The sequence below is a fragment of the Falco cherrug genome, chromosome Z (genome assembly GCF_023634085.1).
Source record: "Falco cherrug isolate bFalChe1 chromosome Z, bFalChe1.pri, whole genome shotgun sequence".
NCBI classification, from domain to species: Eukaryota; Metazoa; Chordata; class Aves; order Falconiformes; family Falconidae; genus Falco; species Falco cherrug.
The window spans coordinates 1368029-1390243 of NC_073720.1; the positions used below are offsets into that span (position 1 = coordinate 1368029).

The 22215-nt window shown below is 48.2% G+C and overlaps 1 protein-coding gene across 30 annotated transcripts in view; it reads left to right on the plus strand.

Moving 5' to 3' along the window:
• The window catches only part of TCF4 (transcription factor 4), a 240179-nt gene that overhangs the window by 183752 nt on the left and 34212 nt on the right, over positions 1 to 22215 (plus strand). For all 30 annotated transcript variants that reach the window (XM_055698366.1, XM_055698367.1, XM_055698364.1 and 27 more), the window contains 3 exons: positions 12862 to 12967; positions 15012 to 15145; positions 18449 to 18581. In XM_055698366.1, the coding sequence (XP_055554341.1) occupies positions 12862 to 12967; positions 15012 to 15145; positions 18449 to 18581 (373 nt within the window). The remainder of the gene's footprint in view (positions 1 to 12861; positions 12968 to 15011; positions 15146 to 18448; positions 18582 to 22215) is intronic.

Consider the following 22215-nt stretch of genomic DNA (forward strand, 5'->3'; position numbering starts at 1 on the left):
AGTGATATAGACTTTTCTTTGACTAATGTAGCTTAATTAGTGGTCAATTAAAACTGAACATTGTTGAATTGAAGTTCTTTGATCAAAATCCTTGGCATGGTCTCCCTTTCTTTAACTAGCCACCATCTTGAATTCATTTGGAATCAGTAGTGTAAACAAGTTTAAAACTGGTTCTTTTATAAGAAGTCAGCAGGCTTGTATAGCTGTGGTTTCTTTCTTTTCCTTTTTTTTTTTTTTTTTTTTTAACTTCTGTAGGCGGCAATTCAAAGCAGTGTTAAATGAAAACAGTGCTACACCCTGAAAAGTGCATTTTTCAAAAAAGAAAGTTGCATTAATTAATCAGGATTCAGTGGCTCCTCCTTTTCCATTTCTCATCATAATCTGTATTTTCTCTCTGGTGAATAATTTCATTGTTATCTGAAATATATCTTGTTTCATAATTGGGCAGCAGTTGTTCAGAGCGTGTTCGGGGACTCCACAATTGACAAGCGAGCAAAAACAAAATTGGCAGAGGGAGGAACGTGTTTTAAAACCAGTACAGTGCCTTAGGTTTAATTGGAGAAGTGTAGCTTTAACTTCTGGTGGTGGCGAACAGCAGGAACTTGGGAAAAGTGCATCAGTGGTAAATTTTGCTTGAGAGGTTATTTTAAGAATGACATCTTGGAAGGTTTCTGGTAAGTGAGTGTTACGCTGAAGACGGGCACAGCTGAGATGATGGTCATGATGTGTCCTCTGAAAGTATTTTGGCTTACGTTTTTATTGTTTACCTAATAGTTCGGTCCTTTCAGCAGTATGCTTGAACAAAGATAAAGATGAAAATGCTGAGTCTTGGTGAAAAGCTTTGTGAGGAGTCATCTTCAAATGCCCAGCTTTGTCAAAAGCTAAATCGAGCTAGAATTTAGAATTAATAGAATGGCTCTTGGTGCTGGCAGTGAATAAAGTAGATTTTAAAACAATGTTGAGGTTTTGATCAGCAGGCTTCTCTTTATCATATATCATACAGATGAAGCAGGCTGAGATTTTCAAAATACATGTATTTATCACTAGCTTTCCTCTAAATGCAGGTATTTAAGCTACAGTATTCGTATTTCTGTAATACCTCAACAATATTATTTAGCAACTAAACTCTGAAAGGAAACGATGTTTTGGGGGTGTTTTGTTTTGGCTTTTCTGTTGTTTTTTTTTTGTTGTTGTTTTGGTTTGGTTTTTGTTTCTATAAGTTTTTCAGCTGTTGGGTAGGGTTTCCTATCCATGTCCTCGCTGGTTCCATCCGCCTGCTCTCGCGCTGCCCAGGTCAACTGGCGCCCATGGCTTTGACTCGCAGCCCCAGATTTTGGTGTGTTTGAGTATGTGACACTGTCCATGCTTGTAAGACTAGATTCTCGAGCCTGTGCCTGGGCTGTTTTGTGTGCCTAATTTGTGTGCACAATTACGGTGATTGCATAGCCCGGCTGTATACAAAGGATTATGGAGCAGCGGTGCGGCGCAGTCACAGGCGCAAGTGCTTCATTTACATGCAGTCATGATGATGGGGAAAACACAACTCGGAGTGTGTTTGAAAATCAGACCCCGAGAGTATCCTTCATTCAAAGTGCTTTTTAAACGCTAGCAAACTAAACTTCTCAAATACAGCTGTGTGCAGCTTGGGCTGCGAACCAGTGGAGCCTTTAGAGCAGCGTGATTTTTTTAATTTTTTTTTCTTTCCATTTTGAATCTTCACATGACAAAGTTTGAGTTTGAGTCACACTCAGATGAACTCAAATCTGCATGCCAGCCCTCTGAATTTCCCATGGTCACACTTAAACCATGCAGATTCACGGTCCTGATCCTCTCGATATTGATCAAGTTCACCCAAAAGCGCTGCCCCTGCCCAGCACGAGGCGCGCTGCGTAGGTGGCAGAAAAGCTTGCGGGCTGCTTTTCAAGTGCGGTTCGTCCCCCCAAAACAAGATTCAAGGGATTGGAACCTCTGATGCATTTATTTAAACATAGTAGTGCTGCGTGGACTTGGGCAGAGCCTAAATCTTTGTCGCCTGGTCCAGCGCTCGCTGGCCTCTGAGCATCCCCTTCCGACCTGCTCCACCAGCCTCATGCTTTTACCTTGTCTTTTTGATCAAAGTATTTTATAACTGAACTGTCCCGCTGGAGATGAGGATAAAGTTTAAACAAATGACTTGCGTATTTCCTAACTGCTGCTGCCTTGCTCTGGGCTTTAATTGTAGGATGGACTAGGAGGAAATTGCTCTGCAGCAATGACATGAACAGATTTCTTTCTTTCTTTCTTTGAATGATGGCATTTTCAACTTTTAATCCCTTTCATCAGAAACTGGGTGAAAATCATAGTCCTAAACAATAATTAAAATAAAATTTCCATCTCTTGACAGAGAGAGAAATTGTTTATAGTAAATGTGCCTTTCAGCCTTCCCTCATGCCTTCTCCCAAAAGGGCTGATTAGGATGTAATAATTGGGGATGATAGCAGGAGGAAGACGACAATTCCATTTAATTAAAGATAATTTATTTTACTTTAACTTGGTGATGTCCCACATGAATAAGAGTAGATTTAGCAGATAGATTTATTAATGGGTACTGACATCTCTGCTGACATAAAAAGCAAACATTTTCTTCCCTCATTGTTTTTATTGTGTCTCGGCACCTGAAACTGCTGTCACCCCACTTCCCGCCGTTCCCGGAGATGAAGACATTTCCGCAGAGGGCACAGCTCGTGATTCATCACCCGAGGTGGGTCTGAGGCACTGGGTTCAGCCCAGGACCCACCTCTTCCGAAAACTCACGCCGCAGGAAGGCGCAATCCAGCCTGGGCTCCTTTTTGCTCGTCACTGAAACCTTCATTTCCACCGGAGCCGGCTGAGTAGCCAGTTGTCCTGGAGTTTTCCGCAGTTCATGCAGGGTACCGGGTGAAATCCCGGCTTCTGGTGGGGTATGCAGGGGGTGCACCCACCCCTCTGGGCACAGGGGCGGGCTGGAGCTGGGGCACAGGGCACCTGATGGCAGTCCTGGTGGGTAGTAGAGGAGTTCATAGCCAATTTCCCGGGGCTGCTCCATCAGCCTTCATCCTGAACGGGGGCATTTCCATCCCCAGCGCTCTCCAGTGAAGCATGGTTTCCTTTGGGTTGTCCCAGTCCCTCCCAGTGTGCCCAGCTCAGCCTGCGTGCCGCTGGGTCTCCAGCCCACCGCTGTCAAGAGCTTGTGTCAGGACTTTAGGCAAACAGATAAGGGCTAATTAATGATTGTAGGTGCTTGAAATTAGTTGATCACGCTATGCTAGGTAGGTAGTGGCCAGAAACACTGTAAGATTGCAAAATTAAGGCTCTTTTCTTGTGGAGAGATTTGAGAGGAAAATACAGGCAGATGTCTGATACATTCACTGTCTCTGCATGTATTTGTAAACAGAGCATAGAAAATTAAAAAAACCCAACACAAAACGGTTCTCGAGAAATGCAGGGGAGAAAAGGAAGTTGGAAAGCAGATCCCGAAAGAAGGAATCTGCATGAAATAGTTATTTTCCTAGTCTCTGTCTCTTCTGGAATCTCCTTTACTAAAAACCTGAATGTTTAAAAACATGCTATCTTACATGAAATGTGAATAAGAATTCACGTATGGAAACTGCCCCTGGAACTCAGCCAAGTGGCACCTTTGTTCTTTTCGTCATCACTTCTATTTCTATTTTCCCACTCTTTTTCCTCTGCTCCCTCTTTAGTGCTTTTTGGAGGTCTGGCTCTGCCTTGCTGAGCATCTGCAACTGTGAAAATCCTGGTAACTGAAGGGCATTGGCTTAATTTTTTAATTTTGTCCCATCTCTCTGGTCACAGCCCTGGTTCTTTGTGTTTCTTCCTGCCTACCCCCTCCCAGTTTTGGTCTTTTGCTTCTCCTCCTAGATGTGTCTCCTGCTGCTCTCTGTTGCCCTCTGCATCCTTGGGGTCCTTCCCTGAGCCTCACTGCAGTGAGGCCAGTCTAGCCAGTGCTTACCATGAGGGCTGTGTGCTGGTTTACCCCAATCGGGGAAATTAGCCAACTCTCTCCCTCCGCTCTCAGGTTGCCAGCTCCTCATCAGCTTTTGTGGAGTCAGCATCTCCAAAAATATAGAATTTCCTTGTTTCTCTGCAGCCTCTGTTACATCTTCTGTGCTGGTGTGTGTCTCCATCCCTTCACCTGCGCACTCTCTGGATGCCAGCAGGGCTGGTGATGGCGGGGTCATGTCTCAAAGAAGCACGACCAGAGTGGTGCTGAAGCCTGGAGCGCTCTCAGGGCAGGTCTCTGAGTCTCAAAGCCTCCCCTGCTCCTGTCCCTGTGACCTGGTGGAGGCTGATCCACTTGTGCTCACATCCATGTGACCTGGAGAAAGAAAAAAAAAAAACCCGCAAATGGCAAAGCCATGCCCAGCTGCAGGTCACTCAGCTGCACTGGCGGCTTTGTGTCTGACGCTGCTCTGATTCTGCCCAGCTTGGCCAGTCTCACTGCTGGTGGTGCCAGGGACCCCGGGCATCCCCCTTTGCTTTGTTCCTTCTGTGATACACGCTCAAAACCAAAAAACAGTCCAGGGCTACTTAGTTATTAAATGGACAAATAAGTAATATTTTTTTTCTTGCTCTTCGTTTCTGTCTGCTTTGCTTTCCTCTTTCTCATCCCTGGGCCTTCCTCTTGCCGTAGGTGGCCATCTCCCAGTTTCTCCTTCGCCAGTCTTTGGTGTTCTCAGTTGGACTTGACAATCTGCAAGGGCTTTTACAATCAAAATGATTCAATGACTTTCCTTTTCTTGTTGCTCTCGCTCTTCTTTTTCTTTCCCTGATGCCTGCTGGAAAAAGCTGTGCTTTGGTGGGACCATTTGATGAGCTCTGCCGACATCCCAGAAGAACGCTGCCAAGTTAGAGCAGAATTCACCTGCGGTCCCAGACCTCGCTGTGGGTGGAGGCACTTGCTCTTGCATTGCTTTGGTAATGACCTGGGACAGCTGCATAATGAAAGAAATCAGAGTCCGAATAGAAAATCTCCAGGTCTGTTTATGTTATTGTTGCTTTTTTAGCGTGTGTATTGCTGCACAGGAATGACATACCGTTGTAAATTTTTTTTAAATTTTTTTTTCTCTAAAATTAGTTGACCCCTTTTTAACTTTGGGTGTTCACGAGATGCAGTTATTCAGCAGTCCCATCTGGAAGACATTTTAACTGAACAGAATCTGCCGACTTAGAGGATCTTATAGGGTGGGATAAGGAAAAAAAGTCAGGCAGCTAATGTTTAGGGTATGCTGAGTGTGGGGCAGCTCTTTGTGTGAGCAGCAATTCCTGGTAGGAGCGGAACAACCAGTGCGCAGCAAATAGGTGGTTTGCTCCAGATTTCAGTGTTTCACCTCAAAACGAGCTGTGGTTTGTAAAACTGGCACTTTGTGGTGGCTTTTGAGTTGACTTCAGGCTTCCTGAGTTCCTACTTGATGGCGTTTGCGCGGATGAGAGGCAGGGCTGCAGCGGGAGGGGACGGAGACCTTCTGCCGCTGCTGGACGGGTCCTGCAGCACAGTGGTGCTGGTGGGCATGGGGCGCACAGCACCCCCGGCACAGAGCCTTCTCTGAGAGGCCTTTCGGCACAGGGGGCTGTGCTTAATGAGCCTCACTCAGAATTTTTAATAAGCACGAGCAGCGGGAGGGTAGGCCATCACGGGAGCGAACCCGCCGCACAACCTGCAGTGCAGGGCACGCGGTGCATGGTGCGATGCACGGTGCAGTGTGTACCGGAGAGCCGGCGTCGAGGGATGGCCGTGGCACAAGCAGCGATGCGAAGGTGGTGAGGGGCGCGCTCAGCCTCCCACCTGCACTACCCAACCTGTGTTGTTAACCCTGGGCAGCCCCCTGCCTGCCCGCGGGCCCTGGCAGCAGGGGCGGCATGCTGTACAGGTGGTTGCCCTGCCCATGTACACTTGTTTTTCATGGCGCACCGTGCACTTAGCGGCTCAGCGGGACCTGCCATTTCATACCCCTCGCGGGGCCAGGGGGTGGTTTGCATGTGCTTTTCTGTGTTGGGGCTCATATGGTCTCAATTACCATTTGATGGCAACGCCAGGCCCGAGGCCTTTCGCGTGTTTGTCCTGTGAGAAAGATCTGGAAGAGCCGACATCTGGTTTTGATTGCTGCAATTGCAGGTTGATAGAATAAACGCAGGGTGAGGTGGGTGGGTTTTCCTTCCGGCCCCTTCCAGGCCGGGCTGGTAATGTGCTTCACTGGCGGGGCTGCGCTTTTCATCAGCGCCCGCCACCCCCGCGCCCGCTCCTCTTCCTCTCCCCCCGCTCACCCGCAGCAACATGTGGCCGAAATTAGGGACCTGTGGTTTGAAAAGTGCCCTTCTGCTGGAAACCTGGAACAGGTCAGCCCATGGAAAGGGGGGTCTGCTCCTCGCACATATTAAAGTACAGATTTATTTTTAATTTTTTTCTTAACAAAAAGCTGGGGGAATTCCCGCCTAGCCTTGCAGGGCCCGTTGCTGATCTGATGGCAGAGCTGGGAGGAGTGACAACAGCAGCCGAGTGTGCCCCTCAAGCGGTTGTAAAAGAAGGAGTAGTGAATTTATTTTCTAATTACTGTTTTTTAAAAACACTTTCATTTTTAGCCTTGCTGATAAGAGCGTTTCCCTGGGCGCGCTCAGGCTGGGGACTGCACTGCTAGAGCAGCTCTTCCCCTGCCACTGCCCGGGGCATTGCCCCGCTCTCACCTGCCACCCGGCACATGGGGACCTCCTGGACCCTCAGCAGCAGTCCCGGCCGTAGGAATGCCACAGGAGACAGGTTGTGATGAGAAGGTTGCTGTACCTGGGAGCACAGAGAGTGGTGGCCAGCCCTGATGGAGGAGCCGGTGGGTGCCACCAAGGCGGGGGTCGGTGGGAAGAGGTGGCATTGCGTGGCCGGCACAGCGGGCTCAGCGAGGCTCCTGCCACAAGTGCTGGCTGCTGGGGCAGGTACTCGCTTAAGAGAGTTTTTCCCTCTGTGAGAAGCTGACATCTGCTAACACAGAGCAGCTTGTTCCAGCGAGCAGGTTTATTCCTCCTGACAGCTCTGATAGCCAGTACGCTTTGCCATTTGGTAATGGACTTATAATTTAATAAATGTTCTCTTTGAGATCTTAATTTTAAAGGAGTTTCACTGTGTATTTCGAAGTCTCTGGACTACTGATTGATGGGTTTATTCTCTTTCGCAAACATTTCCTCCTAGCAGGTACCTATGAAAGTCGCTTGCCCTTGTGTATGGAAATAAGCTGCTCTCAGTCACAGCCGTGTTTTACAGCTTGTGCTTTACAGTTGTGCCGTGTGTGCCAGGTAATAGATTTTTCCCAGTTTCACCTTGTGTGTGAAGGCCGGGATGGGGCTGCCCGTGCCCCGTCACGCTGATGCAGCCCTCGCACTCGAGGGATGCCCTCCCGTCCAGCGTGCCTCATGCAGAGCATCTTGTCAGCAGGGGAAATGGAGACATGTTCCAATCTGAGGGGAAATCTGAAATATTCTGGCAACGGTATAGCCAGTACCTGCGACAGGACAGGTGGAGGGAATTGAGGGGAAGAGCCAAGGTGGAAGCCAAAAAGAAAACCTTTCATATCTCCTCGCTCGAGCTGGGTTTCCAAACACCTGCAGCCAGCTGCCCCCCAGCTCCCTGATGGAGCAACTATGGGGGGTCGGGGGGCCGGTCCGCCCCGCAGAGCCTCAAAGCCGGAGGCATCTCCTGGTACTTGGCAGGTGCACGCATCCCCACTGGCGATGTCCGTGAGGGGCAGCCGCATCCCTGTCCCGGCGGGGTTGGGATTCCTCCCCCCCAGCCTGTGCCAGCACCAGCCAGCACGCCTCCGGTTACTCCGTAGCTGACATCCTGACTTACTAATAGGTGTTTTCAAAGTTGGTTATCATTTATTTGATGGACTCTGGATCCCCAAGGCTTGAGCATGGCGCCACAGGCAGAGGGCACGCGCATGGTCCAGCCCACCCGCGAGCATCAGGGATGCTCAGTGCGGCTTGGCCAGAGGCGTTGGGGCAGTGCCCGCCACATTGACACCTCTGCAAACCACATCTCCCAAGTACTGAAAAATTAAAGATGTTGGAAACGTGTTCACAGGACAGTGAGCTTTCCGGAAGAATCAAAGAAGAAAAGGTGTTTGGAACTTGCAGGCAGGCTCCCAAAAATGGCAACAATGTGATAATTTTTTTCATCATGTCACATTACAGAATGGCATGTTTTTCCCAGATCATTATTCATCATCTCTTCAAACCTCCCAGCATGAGTCAGAGTGATTTTCTAAATTCAGGCTCTCTTTTAAGAATATTAACGCCTTTTAAATCTGTAATATATTTTCTGTCAAATCAGAAAGTCACTTGTACTCATCTACAGTTTACTCTCTCTTGCCTTTTAGGAGACAGCATTTCACCATTTTTACTAGTGCCGTAAATTTAACCCATTTTACTTTAGCTATTCTGGATCAAGTTATTGGGTTGTTTTCTTCATCATCTCTTACTCATGATAATTTATGTTTCTGTTTAAACAGGGTTATCGGCGCAATTCCATCTCTGTAAAATTGTCTGGCAAACATTTTTTGATAGATTATTAATGTGATTAAGTAATACACTTCTTGCTTTTTTTAAACATTGCTTTGTCGAAGAATGACACAAAGACAGGGGCTGGTCAGAACATTGTTCATCCAGTTAATCGTCTCCTACACTCTCTTTATTGCCTGTTGAAAATACGGCAGTCACAATGATACAGTGGGAAGCAAATCTGAAGACTTCTGCACATTTTAACAGGAGAGGAATTTCCATGTGTGTTCTTAACTAATCTCGTGATAACATGAGAATCCCACTGTGATAAAAATCTGACAATAATGAATATTTATGTTGAAAGAGTGACACTTCTTCAGGAAATACACAATTTTGTTTAAATAGCTACCTTATATCTCCTCAAATTCTTCCTATGACTAAGCCTGTCACAGCAAAATGAGTTAATTTGCCTCAGCCCAGTGGCTTTCACTGTGTGAAAATTCAGCTGTAAAACCAACAGAAGAATAAATCAAGTATCCTGTCTTTAGTGAGGAAGAGTTACACCCAGTTACATGACACTTTGTAAGCTGGCATTTATTTTGGCTGGTTTTCCCATCATTTCATGACTGCCAGCCTCCGTCTGCCCTCCCCTGCTCCGACTGATGCTTTGCTTTCCTTTGCTTCCCTCCTTGACCTCCGAGCTGACCAGCCCTGTACCAAAGCCTTCAGGCAGGGTCTTCATACAGCGTTTGTCCCAGGCTGAACTGCCGCCCTGCCCCGCCGCGTCTCCCGTTGCTGACGGGTTGGGAGGTGGGTTGGAGCTGCTGGCAGGTGGGAGCCGAGGGCAGGGACCTGCCCCTCCATGGGCATCCCCAGCCCCACGGCACGCTTCTGCTGCCACCGTGGTTTTCTGTAAGTTCATTGAAGTGCTGATTGTGCCCATCAGGGTTATTCCTGAAGAGCGTTCCTATGGAGCCCCGGCGCAGGGGCAGTTGTGGCTCAGGCACCCGCCGCGGAGACTCTGACCCCACAGCTTTACGGTTCAGTTTGACAACAAGCAGTGAAGCAAAGCAAACTCAAATTAGGGAACAAGTCAGCAAGAGGTGTAAAGTACATACTTGCTTTCTTTACAGTGCATATGGGGAGCTGTCAGAGCTGGGTAACTCATGCTGTGCAGGTACTGCAGAAGGCTGAGGTGCAAAGCCAAATTTCCATCGGGGGGGGGGGCCTCTCCCAGGGTGATTTTGGTGGAGCCAGAGGCATGTCTGAAAGCCGCTAGGCTGGATGGCTGCGGCACTGCCGGGAGGACCAGGCATGGGTTGAGGTGGATGTGTGTCATGGTGAGCGGGAGGGCTGGGCTGTGTGGGGAGAGGGGGGTGAGCTGGGACCGTCCCTGCACTGGGGCAGGGGAGGTAGAGGTGGCGGTCACTCCTGAAACAGCAGGAGTGAGTGCAGTGGACACAGGAGGGGTTTTCTTTGTCTCCTTCCAGGCCAGGGCCACCTCGTTTTTCCCAGAGCCGTTCTTACAACATGGTCGTTGGGATGCTGCTGGCGGCATTGCCTCACCGACGAGGTCACCTGTGGGGTGTCCGCCTGTCCTTTGGGAAACCTCCCTGGCAGCCAGGGCACACTGTGGGCTGCCTGAGCAGAAGGGACGAGAGCTACGAGCTCGCTGGGTAATGGGAGGGCAAGGGGACACCCCCCCTGAACACCCCTCCCAGCCCTTCCTGGGGTCCCTCCGTGCTCCACGGGCACAGCCCAGAGGGAAGAAGCGCAGTGGGTGCAGCCAGCACGCTGCCATTGGTGTCCTGGCTGCTTTCCGACCTGTGTGCTTACTGCCTTGCTGGGCACCGCCTGTGTTCAAGCACCTTTTTTGCCCCCTGACATGTCCATCTGATCTTTTCAGGGTTAAATCTGGTGTTCCGTTATCTTTTCTGAAAACCTCTGCAGTTTCTGCAGGGCTGTTCACTGGGCGCTGCAGGACCTGTGTGAAGCATTTCTGAAGGCAATGCAGGAGCAGCGGTGGGAGGGGGTGTTGGGGGGAGGCACCCCCGTACCCTCCTGCTGACCAGGGCGCGGAGCTTTGGGCTGACTGAAGCTCTTCTTCATCCTGACTCTCAGGATTTTCAACAAGCCACTTACCTGTGTTCCTGACATCCCCTCCCTTAGCTGAACAACAGCACTCATCCTGAGAATGTGCAAAGGGGCTGAGATCAAGAGGGACTTTGCCCCTGGCCACAGGTTGAAGCCATCACTAATGTCCCATGCCAGCTCGCTTTCTGCATCACTCAGCATCCTGAAGGGAGAGCTGATCTGAAGACGGCGATGCCAGAGGTGCTAGTATTAGTGACACTTTGGGCTGCAGCTGGTGCTGGGCCTGACTGATGTGTGCAGGGACTGATCCTGGGGTGGTGGACCCCCCAGTCCCTCTCTGTCATGGCGGAGGCTGGGATGTGGTGCCTGGCGAGAGCACGTGGCAGCCCTGCTCCAAAATGACAGCCTGGTACCCAAGGGCTGGGTGCCCCTGCCTGGCCAGGGCCAGCCCTGCCCACCCTCCTGCAGGCAGGCAGCCAGCAGGGTTTTGGCAGTTACTTGTAGGTATTTAAATCATATTTTCTTTAATAATTACATTTGTAATTTTATCCAGTGAAGTGCTGACACGCGAGTAGAATGTTGACAGTGGCAGCAATCGCAGCGATCACATCCCGCCTGGTGTCCGGTGCTTGGTGGCGCAGGCTGGTGGCTCGGCAATGGGTTTGGTCAGTAGGCAGGGGGCTGCATTGCCTTTTAGTAAAAATGGTAAAATCCTGTCGGAAGAGTCCTCAGGGTTTCCTGGGGCTTGCCCTGGGCTGCTGCTGCACCACAGGCAGCAGGGCATTCCTCCTCCTGGGCGCCCAGCACCCCAAACCTGTGTTGGTCTTGACTATATTCGCGAGACTTTTGCTTTGGTTGGTGACGTTGGGCTTGTCCCAGGCCCCGAGCTGCTGCTGGGGCGAGCACCGTCAGGCTCACAGAGCCAGAGGGGCTGCTGTGCCCCTCGGGGATGTGATGCCGGGCTGCCCAGCCCCATCCCACCGCCCTGCTCCTGGTTGGGGCTCTGGGAGCCCCGTGGCATGGGGGCAGTTGCTGTGCAGCCCCTCGGCCTTTTGATCGCTGCTTTTTTGGGTGGGTTTTTATTTTTTAACACAAGAAGCTCTTTGCTCCCCCTGCCCTGGTGGGGGGATGCCGGTGGAGGAGCCGGGCGCCCTTCCCAGCCCCGCCGGCGGCCATGCTTGGATTTCTCTTCCCTTTCGCTGTGACCTGCAAACGTCGGAGCAGGCGCTCTGCCAATTTTGTGTTCTGCTGCCTGCTTCAAAATGGAGGCAGGAAGGTATCCATTTTCATCAAGGAGATGACAGTGCTTCAGTCTTCCTGACCATCTGGAGAGAGGCACCTCCAGCACAGAAACAAAGCGGAGGAATATAGAGAGAATATAGGCAGAGGGAATGAATTAGGTTGTAAATAATAAATTGCACTTACCAGCCCGGACTGGGTTGTTGGGGCTTTTTTTGGTTTTGTTTTGGTTTTAAATGCCGTCCTGGTTGGAGTAAACTAAAGCAAGAAATAGAATCGGTATTTTCTAAAGGCAGGTTGCAGGAGGCTCTGGTGTATCAGTAAACAGATATAAGTAAATGAGTGTTTTGGCACACGGGCTAAGTTTATTGCACAGACAAATACACTAAGTCCTAAGAAAGGAGGACATTTTCCCTGATGTGCACACACGCTGCGTTGGTGGTCTTGTGTAGATCCAGGTTTTTAATAGTCCCTTCAAGCTTCTCTGGAAAGAACTTGATCCATGGGAATTTAATATCCCAAGACAGGTTTGTAATTTTCTGTGTTCTTGATAATGCTGGTTTTCTAAATTATTTTTTATTATTATTTTATTAGTTTGGGAAATAATGTTTTTTACTTCCTTACAGTGCTTTCAATTTTGGTCCTAAGTGGGTAAAGTCTGTACGCTTTCATATGAGAAAACCAGCATTGTTTCAAGTTCTTGTTTGTTTTAAGCTCCGTAATGCTCTAGGAAGAACATATGTGCATCTGTTTGTTCGTTTTATTTACAGAAATACATAGTTTAACAAATATCTTGCACATATCCTTGTTTAAAGCTGGAAAATGTCAGGCTGGAGTTTCTTTTGAAGCTTAGAATTTATTTTCCAGTCACACATGTACTGAGGGTTTTGTGTTCTGAGAGAAGAATTATGTGGTGTTGTGAACGGATTTATACTGAGCAAGGTAAAAACTCAATATTTCTTTCCTGCTTCCTGCTAAAGGCATACTAAATTAGTCTTTTTTCCTTAGGTTTATGCCCCGTCAGCAAGCACTGCCGACTACAATAGGGATTCACCAGGTTATCCATCCTCAAAACCAGCAGCCAGCACTTTTCCTAGCTCCTTCTTCATGCAAGGTAAGACGCTGCTTTCAAAAGGCAATCTGTTTTGCATACATTTTCGGTGTTTGTATTTTAGTTTATATGTAGTCGAGGCACGCTGGATTATCGTCTTGTGGTCTGTAACATTACCATTAAAATGAAGACCTGTCCGTCTTTGTCTGACCATTATGCCTCTGAACATCTTGTTTTGATCCTGCAGTGAAGCAGCATAATGAATAACTTGCCAGCCTCTTATCATCCGAGGTTCTTGAAGCATTTTCCTCCAGCATGTGTGTGCGCATATATATTATGCGTATACTAGATCCACACGAATTTGGGCATGTACTTTGTGCACTGTTGTTTTATGCTAATGAGAAAGATGTTATCTTAGGTCAAGTATATGGTGCTACAAGTGTGTCTGTTCACCTGCATGTGGAATTAGAGCAGCCCATGTAAAATGAAACCCTTCCCCTTGTTTGAGGATGGGGTCATAGTTTTCACGTCCTCACTGCCACCATGTTGTATTTCTTGTGGTGGTTATGTGCAAGTACAAAGAAATTTGGTACAGCTTAGTAAATAAAGTTCTTAGAGTTTGGAGAGACCTACACGCAACTAGGGTACTCATCTTTTGCCACGTTTAGGGCAAAAAAAGGAGCTTTAAAACACTTCTACATATACTCTGCTTTAGGCTAAGCAAAGAGCAAGTAGATCTGTTTAATTCAGCAGAACTGCTTGGCCAAAGTATTTGCAGGGCAAGGGATTGGATTTTATTCCATATACAGATACATACTTTCCATTTCCCACCCTTGGGAAACAAGAAAGAAAAGCAGAACACACCACTTTTGTGTCCCCACCACCTGAGGGTCATGGGCGCTGCTCAGCATCCCTGGGGCTGGCTCAGCTCCCCATCGCAGGGCGATGGGACCAGCTTCTGCCGAGCAGTGGGAGGTGTGGGCCGGGGCTGGAAAGAAAACGGTGCTCTTGACTTAAAACACGAATAAATACTGCCCCAGGAGCAACCTGCTATGAAACTCCTCTGGAGTTACAAAGCTGGGGATTAATAGGCTTCTAATGATATCAAATGTTTACCCTTTGTAGTGCTTAGCCATTCTGCGGTTCTAAATGTTATTTTCTGGCAGATTCATATTGAAGACATAAATCTGAGTTAAATGACTGTTCAAACAGCCATGGGAAGGTGATGCTAGAAGTGCTGCTGCCACCAGGGTGTTTGAAGTGTATAACAAGGCAGGGCTGTAGGGGAGGCATAATATTTATTAGAGCAACTCCTGTAGTTTGAAAAAGCCGACAACTTTTCCATCCCATGTGCCTGTCTTTCATGTCTGCTGATCATTATGGAAAAGTTATAGGTTTTTTTTTCTTTTTTTTTTTTTCGGGGTGGGGGTGGGGGTTGTTGTTTTGTTTGTTTGGGGTTTTTTTGTTAACACATTGGCATTCTTCCAGTAGAAAATGCATTTCACTGCATTATTATAATTCCCTTTCAGCATGTCTAGTTCAACCACCCGGTTTACTTGATACAGGTTGGGGAGCCCTCTTCGCCCCCTTGGGTGCGCCCTGTACCTGGGCAGTGAGCTGGGCTGCAGGATGGGTGCTGGCCTTAGGGGGCTTAAAAGGATAAACCATACAAGTGTTGCTACTGTGTATTTTAAACAAATAAACAAAAAACAACAATGAAACAACTCTGAAAACTTTCTGGAGGTGAAATATGTGAAGTGGAGATTTTACAGGATCCCTCCCCAGGTGGAGGCTTCCCCAAGGCTGGTGATACGTCCTCGCTCCGTAGGCTGCAGGGGGTTTCATTTCAGCCTTCAGACTTTTGTCCCTGTTGAAGTTTGTTATAATTGAGTTTATGGTACCAGAGCAGGAATAAAGCAGCAGGAAACTTTCAAGCCCAGGTGGTGTGACTGCAGTGAAGCATTGCAGGATGACACGAGCGGTCACCGTTGCTCAGTTCAGCATCATTTGTACTGGTGCTGAAGCCCCGTAGCCCCGTTAGGATGGAGCTTGCAGAGGCACGCGGCCGTGGCTCTGGCACCAGTGGGGTTCCCCTCCTCTCTTGCAGATGGCCATCACAGCAGTGACCCGTGGAGCTCCTCCAGCGGGATGAACCAGCCCGGCTACGGGGGCATGCTGGGCAACTCTTCTCACATCCCCCAGTCCAGCAGCTACTGCAGTCTGCACCCACACGACCGCTTGGTAAGGCACGGGGAGGGGGGAGGGGGGGGGCATGTGGCATGGGCATGTCTTGGAGTTGTGCTGCTGAACTGTTCTCCACGCACCGCTACAGTGTTCCCGACTCCGCAAAAACGAGTGTGAGGCAGCTTAGAAAACCTTCAAGATTTTATTTAGGTTCTGCTGAGGGAAGGAAACCCGTAAGCTGCAGGGTGGCCTGGGGGGGGGGGATGCTCTGGGGAGCGCAGTGGAGGGGTGGGTGCTGGCTGGGTGCTGGCACGGCTTCACCCTGCCTGCGGCACCAGCACGTGTCACTGCCGGGGTGCAGAGCCCCCCTGGTGCAGCGGGGTGGGGGGGAGGAGATGCAGGCAGCTCCTGCGTCGCAAGCGGCGGCTGAGGCCGTGTTGGTGCACTCTGCTCCCTTCGTGGCCGCTGCTGACACCTGCGCTTTCCAGTGTCCGTGATTTATGGCAGTCGGCGTGTCCTGTGCTGGGCCAGGTTTATAGATAACTATCTAGCATCGATTTGCTGCTTTAAAAAAGGGAGAATTTTTTTATTTTCTCTGGTACATCCTGCTCCCTAGCAGGAGGAAGCTGCTGGGACCGATCCCATATATTGTATTGGAATAAGATAAAATTTGAATTAAATCTGATCTGAGTATGGTTTAAGGGATATTCTCCTAGTATCATGGCTGAACTGATGATGTAGAGATAATGTGGGGTTCCATCAATTTGCTTTTTGGTTGGCTTTTGGTTTTAAGCAAGCAGTAAAGAAATTAACAGCCAGCCAGAGCAAAGTCATATTTCTCAAAATGTGTGGAACACTGTAAGCAGAAAAGCTTTTCTACTCTGTACCTCTGCTTTTCATTCTTGGAGGCTGTTGAGAAGGACAAGTAATGAGGAGTACTGGGTTTAAGGGAGGAAGGAGTCCGTTGCTGTAAAGTCAGCAGAAGCATCGTTCAGGGAATAAGAATTAAACTTTACTCTTGCAAACTGAAAATCAATTTGCAAAACAAATCTTTAAAGTCTTACATTTAACGAGGTTAGCACGCTGCTATGGAAAATTAATAGGAAGTCAAAAGCAAAAGAAATTGCCCCAAAACCTGCTTAATCATGTCCTTATAAAAGGCATAATTAAGGCACTAAGCAAACTTAGCATAGCTCTGAAGTGACAGGCTTTAAAACCCAATTTCATCTCATTTGTTACCTGCATGGGTACTCATCCATTGGAATTAGGTGGCTTCTTATGGTGGCAGCTGAGGGTAGAGGTAAGACAGCAGAGTGCCGTCATGGGGCAAGGCGGCGAACATTTTGGCATTTTTTACCTCACTTCTGAATTTTCTTGGGCTTGTCACCTGTAGGGTGTTTATGAAGAACTTAAATATTTATATGATGCCAAATGGGTAGGGATGTTCCACCAAAACTCGACAAAATGTTTTTCTATGCAGGTATTATTATATTTGCCCTAAATTTCAGAGATAGCGAGAACCACCGATACTAGTCCAGGCTGTAGCTGCTCAGTGCCGTCGGTGCTCGTACTAATCATTTATGTATGGCTGGACTGGCAGAGCCTTCTGTATTTTGGGTAACACTGGGACAGAAGGGAGGCAGTGATACTTCTAAATATTCTCTGCATAATTTCTGCTGGAGCATCAATGAGAGGTCAGCTTGTGATTTCACTTCGGTTCCCTGCAAATGTCCTTAACTGCTCACTGACCTGTAGAGAAAAATGCATATAGCAAAAGAAAGAAAGAAAAACTGTTGCTTATTATTTTTGCTTTCTCAGGCATATCATAGATAGATGCATTGGAAAAAAAGATGTAGATATATAATAGACAGATCAATAGATAGAGATAGAGAGATAAATAAATAGATGCACTGAATACAGAGAGCAGTTCTGCACTAAGCTATATTCAGATCTCATGTTTTTCCTAAAATGTTTGGCAAAAGCCACTGAAAAGTGAGAGAAGCCGAAACCAGCCTTTTGGTACATGTCCCAGACCAGCCGTTTCGCAGGGCAGATGGATGGAGTCACTGGTGTTCAGGCCACTGGCCTCAGCAATCATTGTTTGCTCATTTCTCCATCACACGAGAAATCCTGTTCAGCTGCGCCGTTTTGGCTGGTTGGGTTTGGGACCCAAGTCCTGGAGTGGTTTATGATGTGTCAAAGCCTGAAAACGTTACTCAGACCTCAGTCAGAGTTGATGGTCATTTTTCCATGGGTAAGAAAAAGAAGTTTGGGCTATGTTGTTTACATTCTTTGAGATAACTTCACAGTATTTGGTTACTTGGCACTTCATGACAAGAAATCCTGTAAAAGTAATTGAATAGTCCAAATGAAGGGAAGGATGTTCTCAGCTTGCTTACTCTGAACGACCTAGGGAGGCAGAGGGCATGGAGATGATCCTTCAACACTTCAGTGCCTTGATCCTGGGCCAGGTGCTGCCACGTGTCTCCAGCTACCCGTGTTTCTAAGGAGGCTTTGTGTCAGAGTCTCCAAAACCTAGAGGTCTTCTGCAGGACCTTTTCTCTGCTGGGGGCAATGCCGTGGTGGAGATGAAAGCTGAGCATGTTCTATTCTAAGACCTGTCTGCACACAATGTCTTATGCGCCGATGAATAAAAGACTATTCAAGAGTGACAAACAGCACTAATATAAGCCGGGTTTGTAGTAATGCAAGTTCAGCAAAACATTTGACCACAGCAATGTTGGGTCACAATAATAAAGGTTGGATCCAGCCATAGAGCTACCAAGGTCTTCTGTGTGCTGCCCAGATGCTTGTCGCACACTGGTTTGGAGAGCTTGATCCAGCAGGTTTTCAGTCGTCTGTCACACAGAGGCACCGCAGTGGGAGGGAAAAGTGATCCAGCTGCCTACCTGGGGGGCCAGGGTGGTTTCTTATGGCACATTTGGTGATACCAGCTATGCACATCTTGTAGTCAGATTTCATGTCAAAAGCAGTGTGGGGTTTCTGCCACTTCCCTCGGAAGGCTGCTCCTCTAGCCAGTTGTCCCTGTCAGACAGTTGGCTTGGTACATCACCAAACTTTTCTTTCTTCTCTTTGCATCCCTATGGTAGCATCATCAGTTATGAGCTGTCCACTGGGGATACTTATCCATATCAGATAGGTGCATGCTGTGTCTCCTCCAGAACGTGTTGAGTTGGGGTAGAAAAATATATTCCCTGCCTAGTCTTAGGGCAGCATTCTGCTTTTCTCAGTTGCGTGTGATACCCCAGCACTTGGGACTGGGACAATGTAAGCAGCATGCTGCCTTCTGTGGTCTCAACGGTTAAAATACTATCTTTTTTTTATTCTTTTTTGCCACAGAGCTACCCATCACACTCCTCAGCAGACATCAATTCCAGTCTTCCTCCGATGTCCACCTTCCACCGCAGTGGCACAAATCATTACAGTGCGTCTTCTTGCACGCCCCCTGCCAACGGGACGGACAGTATCATGGGTGAGTTGAGGTTGGGCGCTGCGGCTGCTGCCAGAGGCTCTCCCTTTCCCTCCTATCTCCCCTCGCATCTGCTCCAGCGCGCTGGGCTAGCACCAAAGAGCTGAATCAAGGTGAAGAGTTCTTTGATGGTCTACGCCAGGTATACTTCTTCGATCAGTCTCAGTGCAGGGAGATAGCAAGGATTTCATGGCAATAAGTACATCATAGTTGACCTTCACCTCCTTTGCTCATGCATTTTACTGCTGCTGCTTCTTTTTGTGAATGAGATACGTCATTACAGCCAAGCACTTTGCTTCAGGGTCTGTATGGAAGGCAGTGCACCAGCTCAGTGCCTGATCCCAATGGTTTTGAAGTTTGATTTTATCGTCTTTAGTGACTTGATCGCCTGCAGTGCCACGTGAGGTGATACTTCTGTATCACGACATTCCTCCCCTTCAGTTCTTTGCAAGGTTTCCACGTGGTGTGGGGGAAGCAGCGACGGCGGCATGTCCCTGTGAGGGAGAGAGCCGCCTCTGACATTGCCGAGAGTGGCTCTGTAAATCAAGAGCATACCTCTGTATACTTAAATATTTGGCCAATACCGGTTCATACTTAAACACAGGAAATAAAAAAATATTGCTTTGCCTCTATCTCAAAGAGCAAATAAAGCTAATTAAATAATTGGTAAATAGGGAACACATCGCTGGACACATGTTTCGCATTACACACATGATTCTGTATTGGATGACTGCAAGCAGGACTAATGCAGTAAGAATGGAGGGTGGGTTCAAACATTAACACATGGGCATCATATTTTTCAAGGTCTCCGAACAAAGAAGAAACTAAATACAGTCTCTTCTTAATTTGTCACTGTCTGAGAAAAATGTACCCCATGTCAGGATAGCATTTCTGTGCTCAATCTTGCCATTCCATTGAGAGTTCTTCCTTTACAATGTACTGCTGCTTCTGTGTGCGTGACACGTGAAAATCACTCTCTTTTCTCCCTCAAAAGAAGTCTAATAAAGTCCAGTTTAATTCAGCCATCTTTCCACCCCTTGCACAGAAGCCTTACAGAAACTTTTAGGGGTGCAGAGTCTTCCAGAGGGATGTAAACAGGTAGGAGTCTGAATGCAACCTCCTGCCCCTGCGCTTCGGGGAGACACCCAGAAAAGTGCCTAAATTTCCCATGTAAAAATGTGTCCAGATTTTCGTCTGGCTTTGTCTGCTGAAAAACCCAATCTGTGAATCAGAAGACCAACAATTCAAAGACGCAGATTTTTTTAGCAGCTGTAAATATTCAACAAGCCGTACTGCTGGGCTGTGTCTGAACAGAGGGCTGCAAAAGTATTTCTTGTGTCTGAGTGCAAGTCCTGTTCTCCTCCTAAGCCAGTGAACCTCCCCTGAAGGCTGGGCACACGCTCTCCTTCCCCGATCTCCCTGGGGAAGCCGTCTGAGCCAGCCCAGCTGGGAGCCGATGTGCCCCCATCCCAGTCCCCGGGTGAGAGGACAAGGAACGTGGTGGCGTAGCCCTGCTGGGACAGACCCCAGCGACGGTCGTGCAGCTTGGAAAGACAGCAGGGAGAAAATCCTTCCAAGGGACGATAGGATGGCATTGGCGGTCGTTAATTTTATGCTAAGCATTGCCTTTTTATTTTCAAGGTCTGAAGCAGTGCGATGTTTAAGCAACCAGTTACTGAGATTGAGCGCCTTTAGCATACGCTGTACGAGTCTACCATATCCATCTGATGCACGTATTAATCCCACTTGCTGCTTTCACTTCTAATGACATGTTGTTTGTATGACATTATGCACTGTGACATGCAGCTTTTCCAGGAGAAACATTATGTGCGTTTCCCCTTGAGGCACTGGTTTCACAGTAATTTTATTACCAGAGCAGTCACATAATACTGCACTGTATATTTTACAAGAATGTTAAGCTTCCAGTTACAGGAGGGTCGCGCAGCATAAGAAGAATATGACTTTTATCCAGCAATGTCACTTCCTCATAATTTGGGAAGATCATCAGCTGTGAATACCGAGATGGTGCAAGTTTTTCCGCTCTTTGTAACAGAGAAACATAATTTCCAGTCTGCTGTTTCAGAAAGCGCTATGCCATCAGAACAGCGTGAGTTTGTACTAGAATTTAAACTATAAAAAGCCTGGCTGAAATTCTCTAATAGAAGGCTCCAGCCTATCAGTTACACTAGATGCTTTGCTAGATACAATTATACTTGCTGAGATACCGATTCCTGGAAGTTTATTCAATAATCTAAGATTTACAATCAGGATCCCACCAGAAGGATGTGAAAAGGCTGTACTTCATCATTCTGTCCCTTCGCTTTCCAGTGCAGAATTGTTCTTTGCAGAAACATGCTGAGAAAGTTTTAGGAGATGAACTGTAACAATAAACACGCCCTTCAACAGACTTAGAATCAATCCATCAAAAGGTCTTTCGTGATGCCTTCAGTACATTAATAGTCTTGTGAGCCGGGGAAGAGCTCACAAGCAAAAGCGACAGCTTTGGCGGTGGTTTAAGGTCCTGGTTTACAATCCCCTTCCCAAGTTACCTTAGTCTTCTGCATCACGCCCAAGTTAGCCGATGCTTTGTGTTGGTGGAGCCCCACCTGCTCACCAAGGAAGCCAGCGTTCAGGCTCACGTGTGCCCAGCTGTGTTCTCTAATACGAAGAACATTTAGACCAGTGCCCTGGTTTCAGCCAGGATGGGGTTAACCCACAGCAGCCAGTTTGAGGAGATAAAGACTGGCCTTGGTAGATCAGAAATGCCTTGCTGCTTCAGGCGGGCATCATCTAGCTTAGCATTCCGTGGCAATGTGTGATCCCAGGCATCTCTGCAGCTCCTGCCCTTCATGCTGCCCCAGCAGTCAGGGCTGTCGTGTCGGTGGGGCTGCGGGGGACATCCCTGCCTGCTTCCTCAGGGACCTGTTCATGGACCTGCTGTCCGTGCTGTCATCGAATCCCCTTGGAAGCGGCTGAAGCTGGCTGCTGGTGCTGGCTGTGCACGTGCTGCCTGCGCTGGGTAGATGAACTTCTCTTACCTGTTTTAATTTGTTTTCCGCCTGAGTGTTGCCTTGCTCTTGCCTCAAACCCGTGTCCACCATCAACTAATGAATTGAAGCCTTTCTTCCAGTCCAGATTTGGCTGCTCCATCCCAAAAGCCTAGTTAAAGCCCAGTGCAGAACTCTCATGCATAACCTGTGCCCTTCCAGGTCTGGAGGACGTTCGTAGTGTTCCTCACACCGGGTCGTTTGGTGTTTTGCATAAGAACTCGAAAGCATCTGTCCTTCATGTCCTGATGAACCAAACGCTCATCCATGCAGGGGTCCTGTCTCCAGCAGAGACTGGAGGGATTTCCGTGGGAGGAATCTAAGAACAGAGCAAGCATATATGGTACTTTCCCAGTCGTTCCAGTGCTGGGTGCGGCGCTGAGTATTTACGCAGCTTGAGTTTCTTCTTTGTGAAGTGACCCAGCCTTTCCTGGCAGCTTGGCCTGGCACAGTGACCTTGTGCACGCGGGAATGGTGCTCCTCCTCTTTCCTTCTGACTCTGCTCCTTCAAGACCCGCTGTCATCCTCCCAGCTCCTCATGTTGCCACAAGCAGCAGATGGGAGCCTTTCTGCCCTGGTGTTTGGGTTGA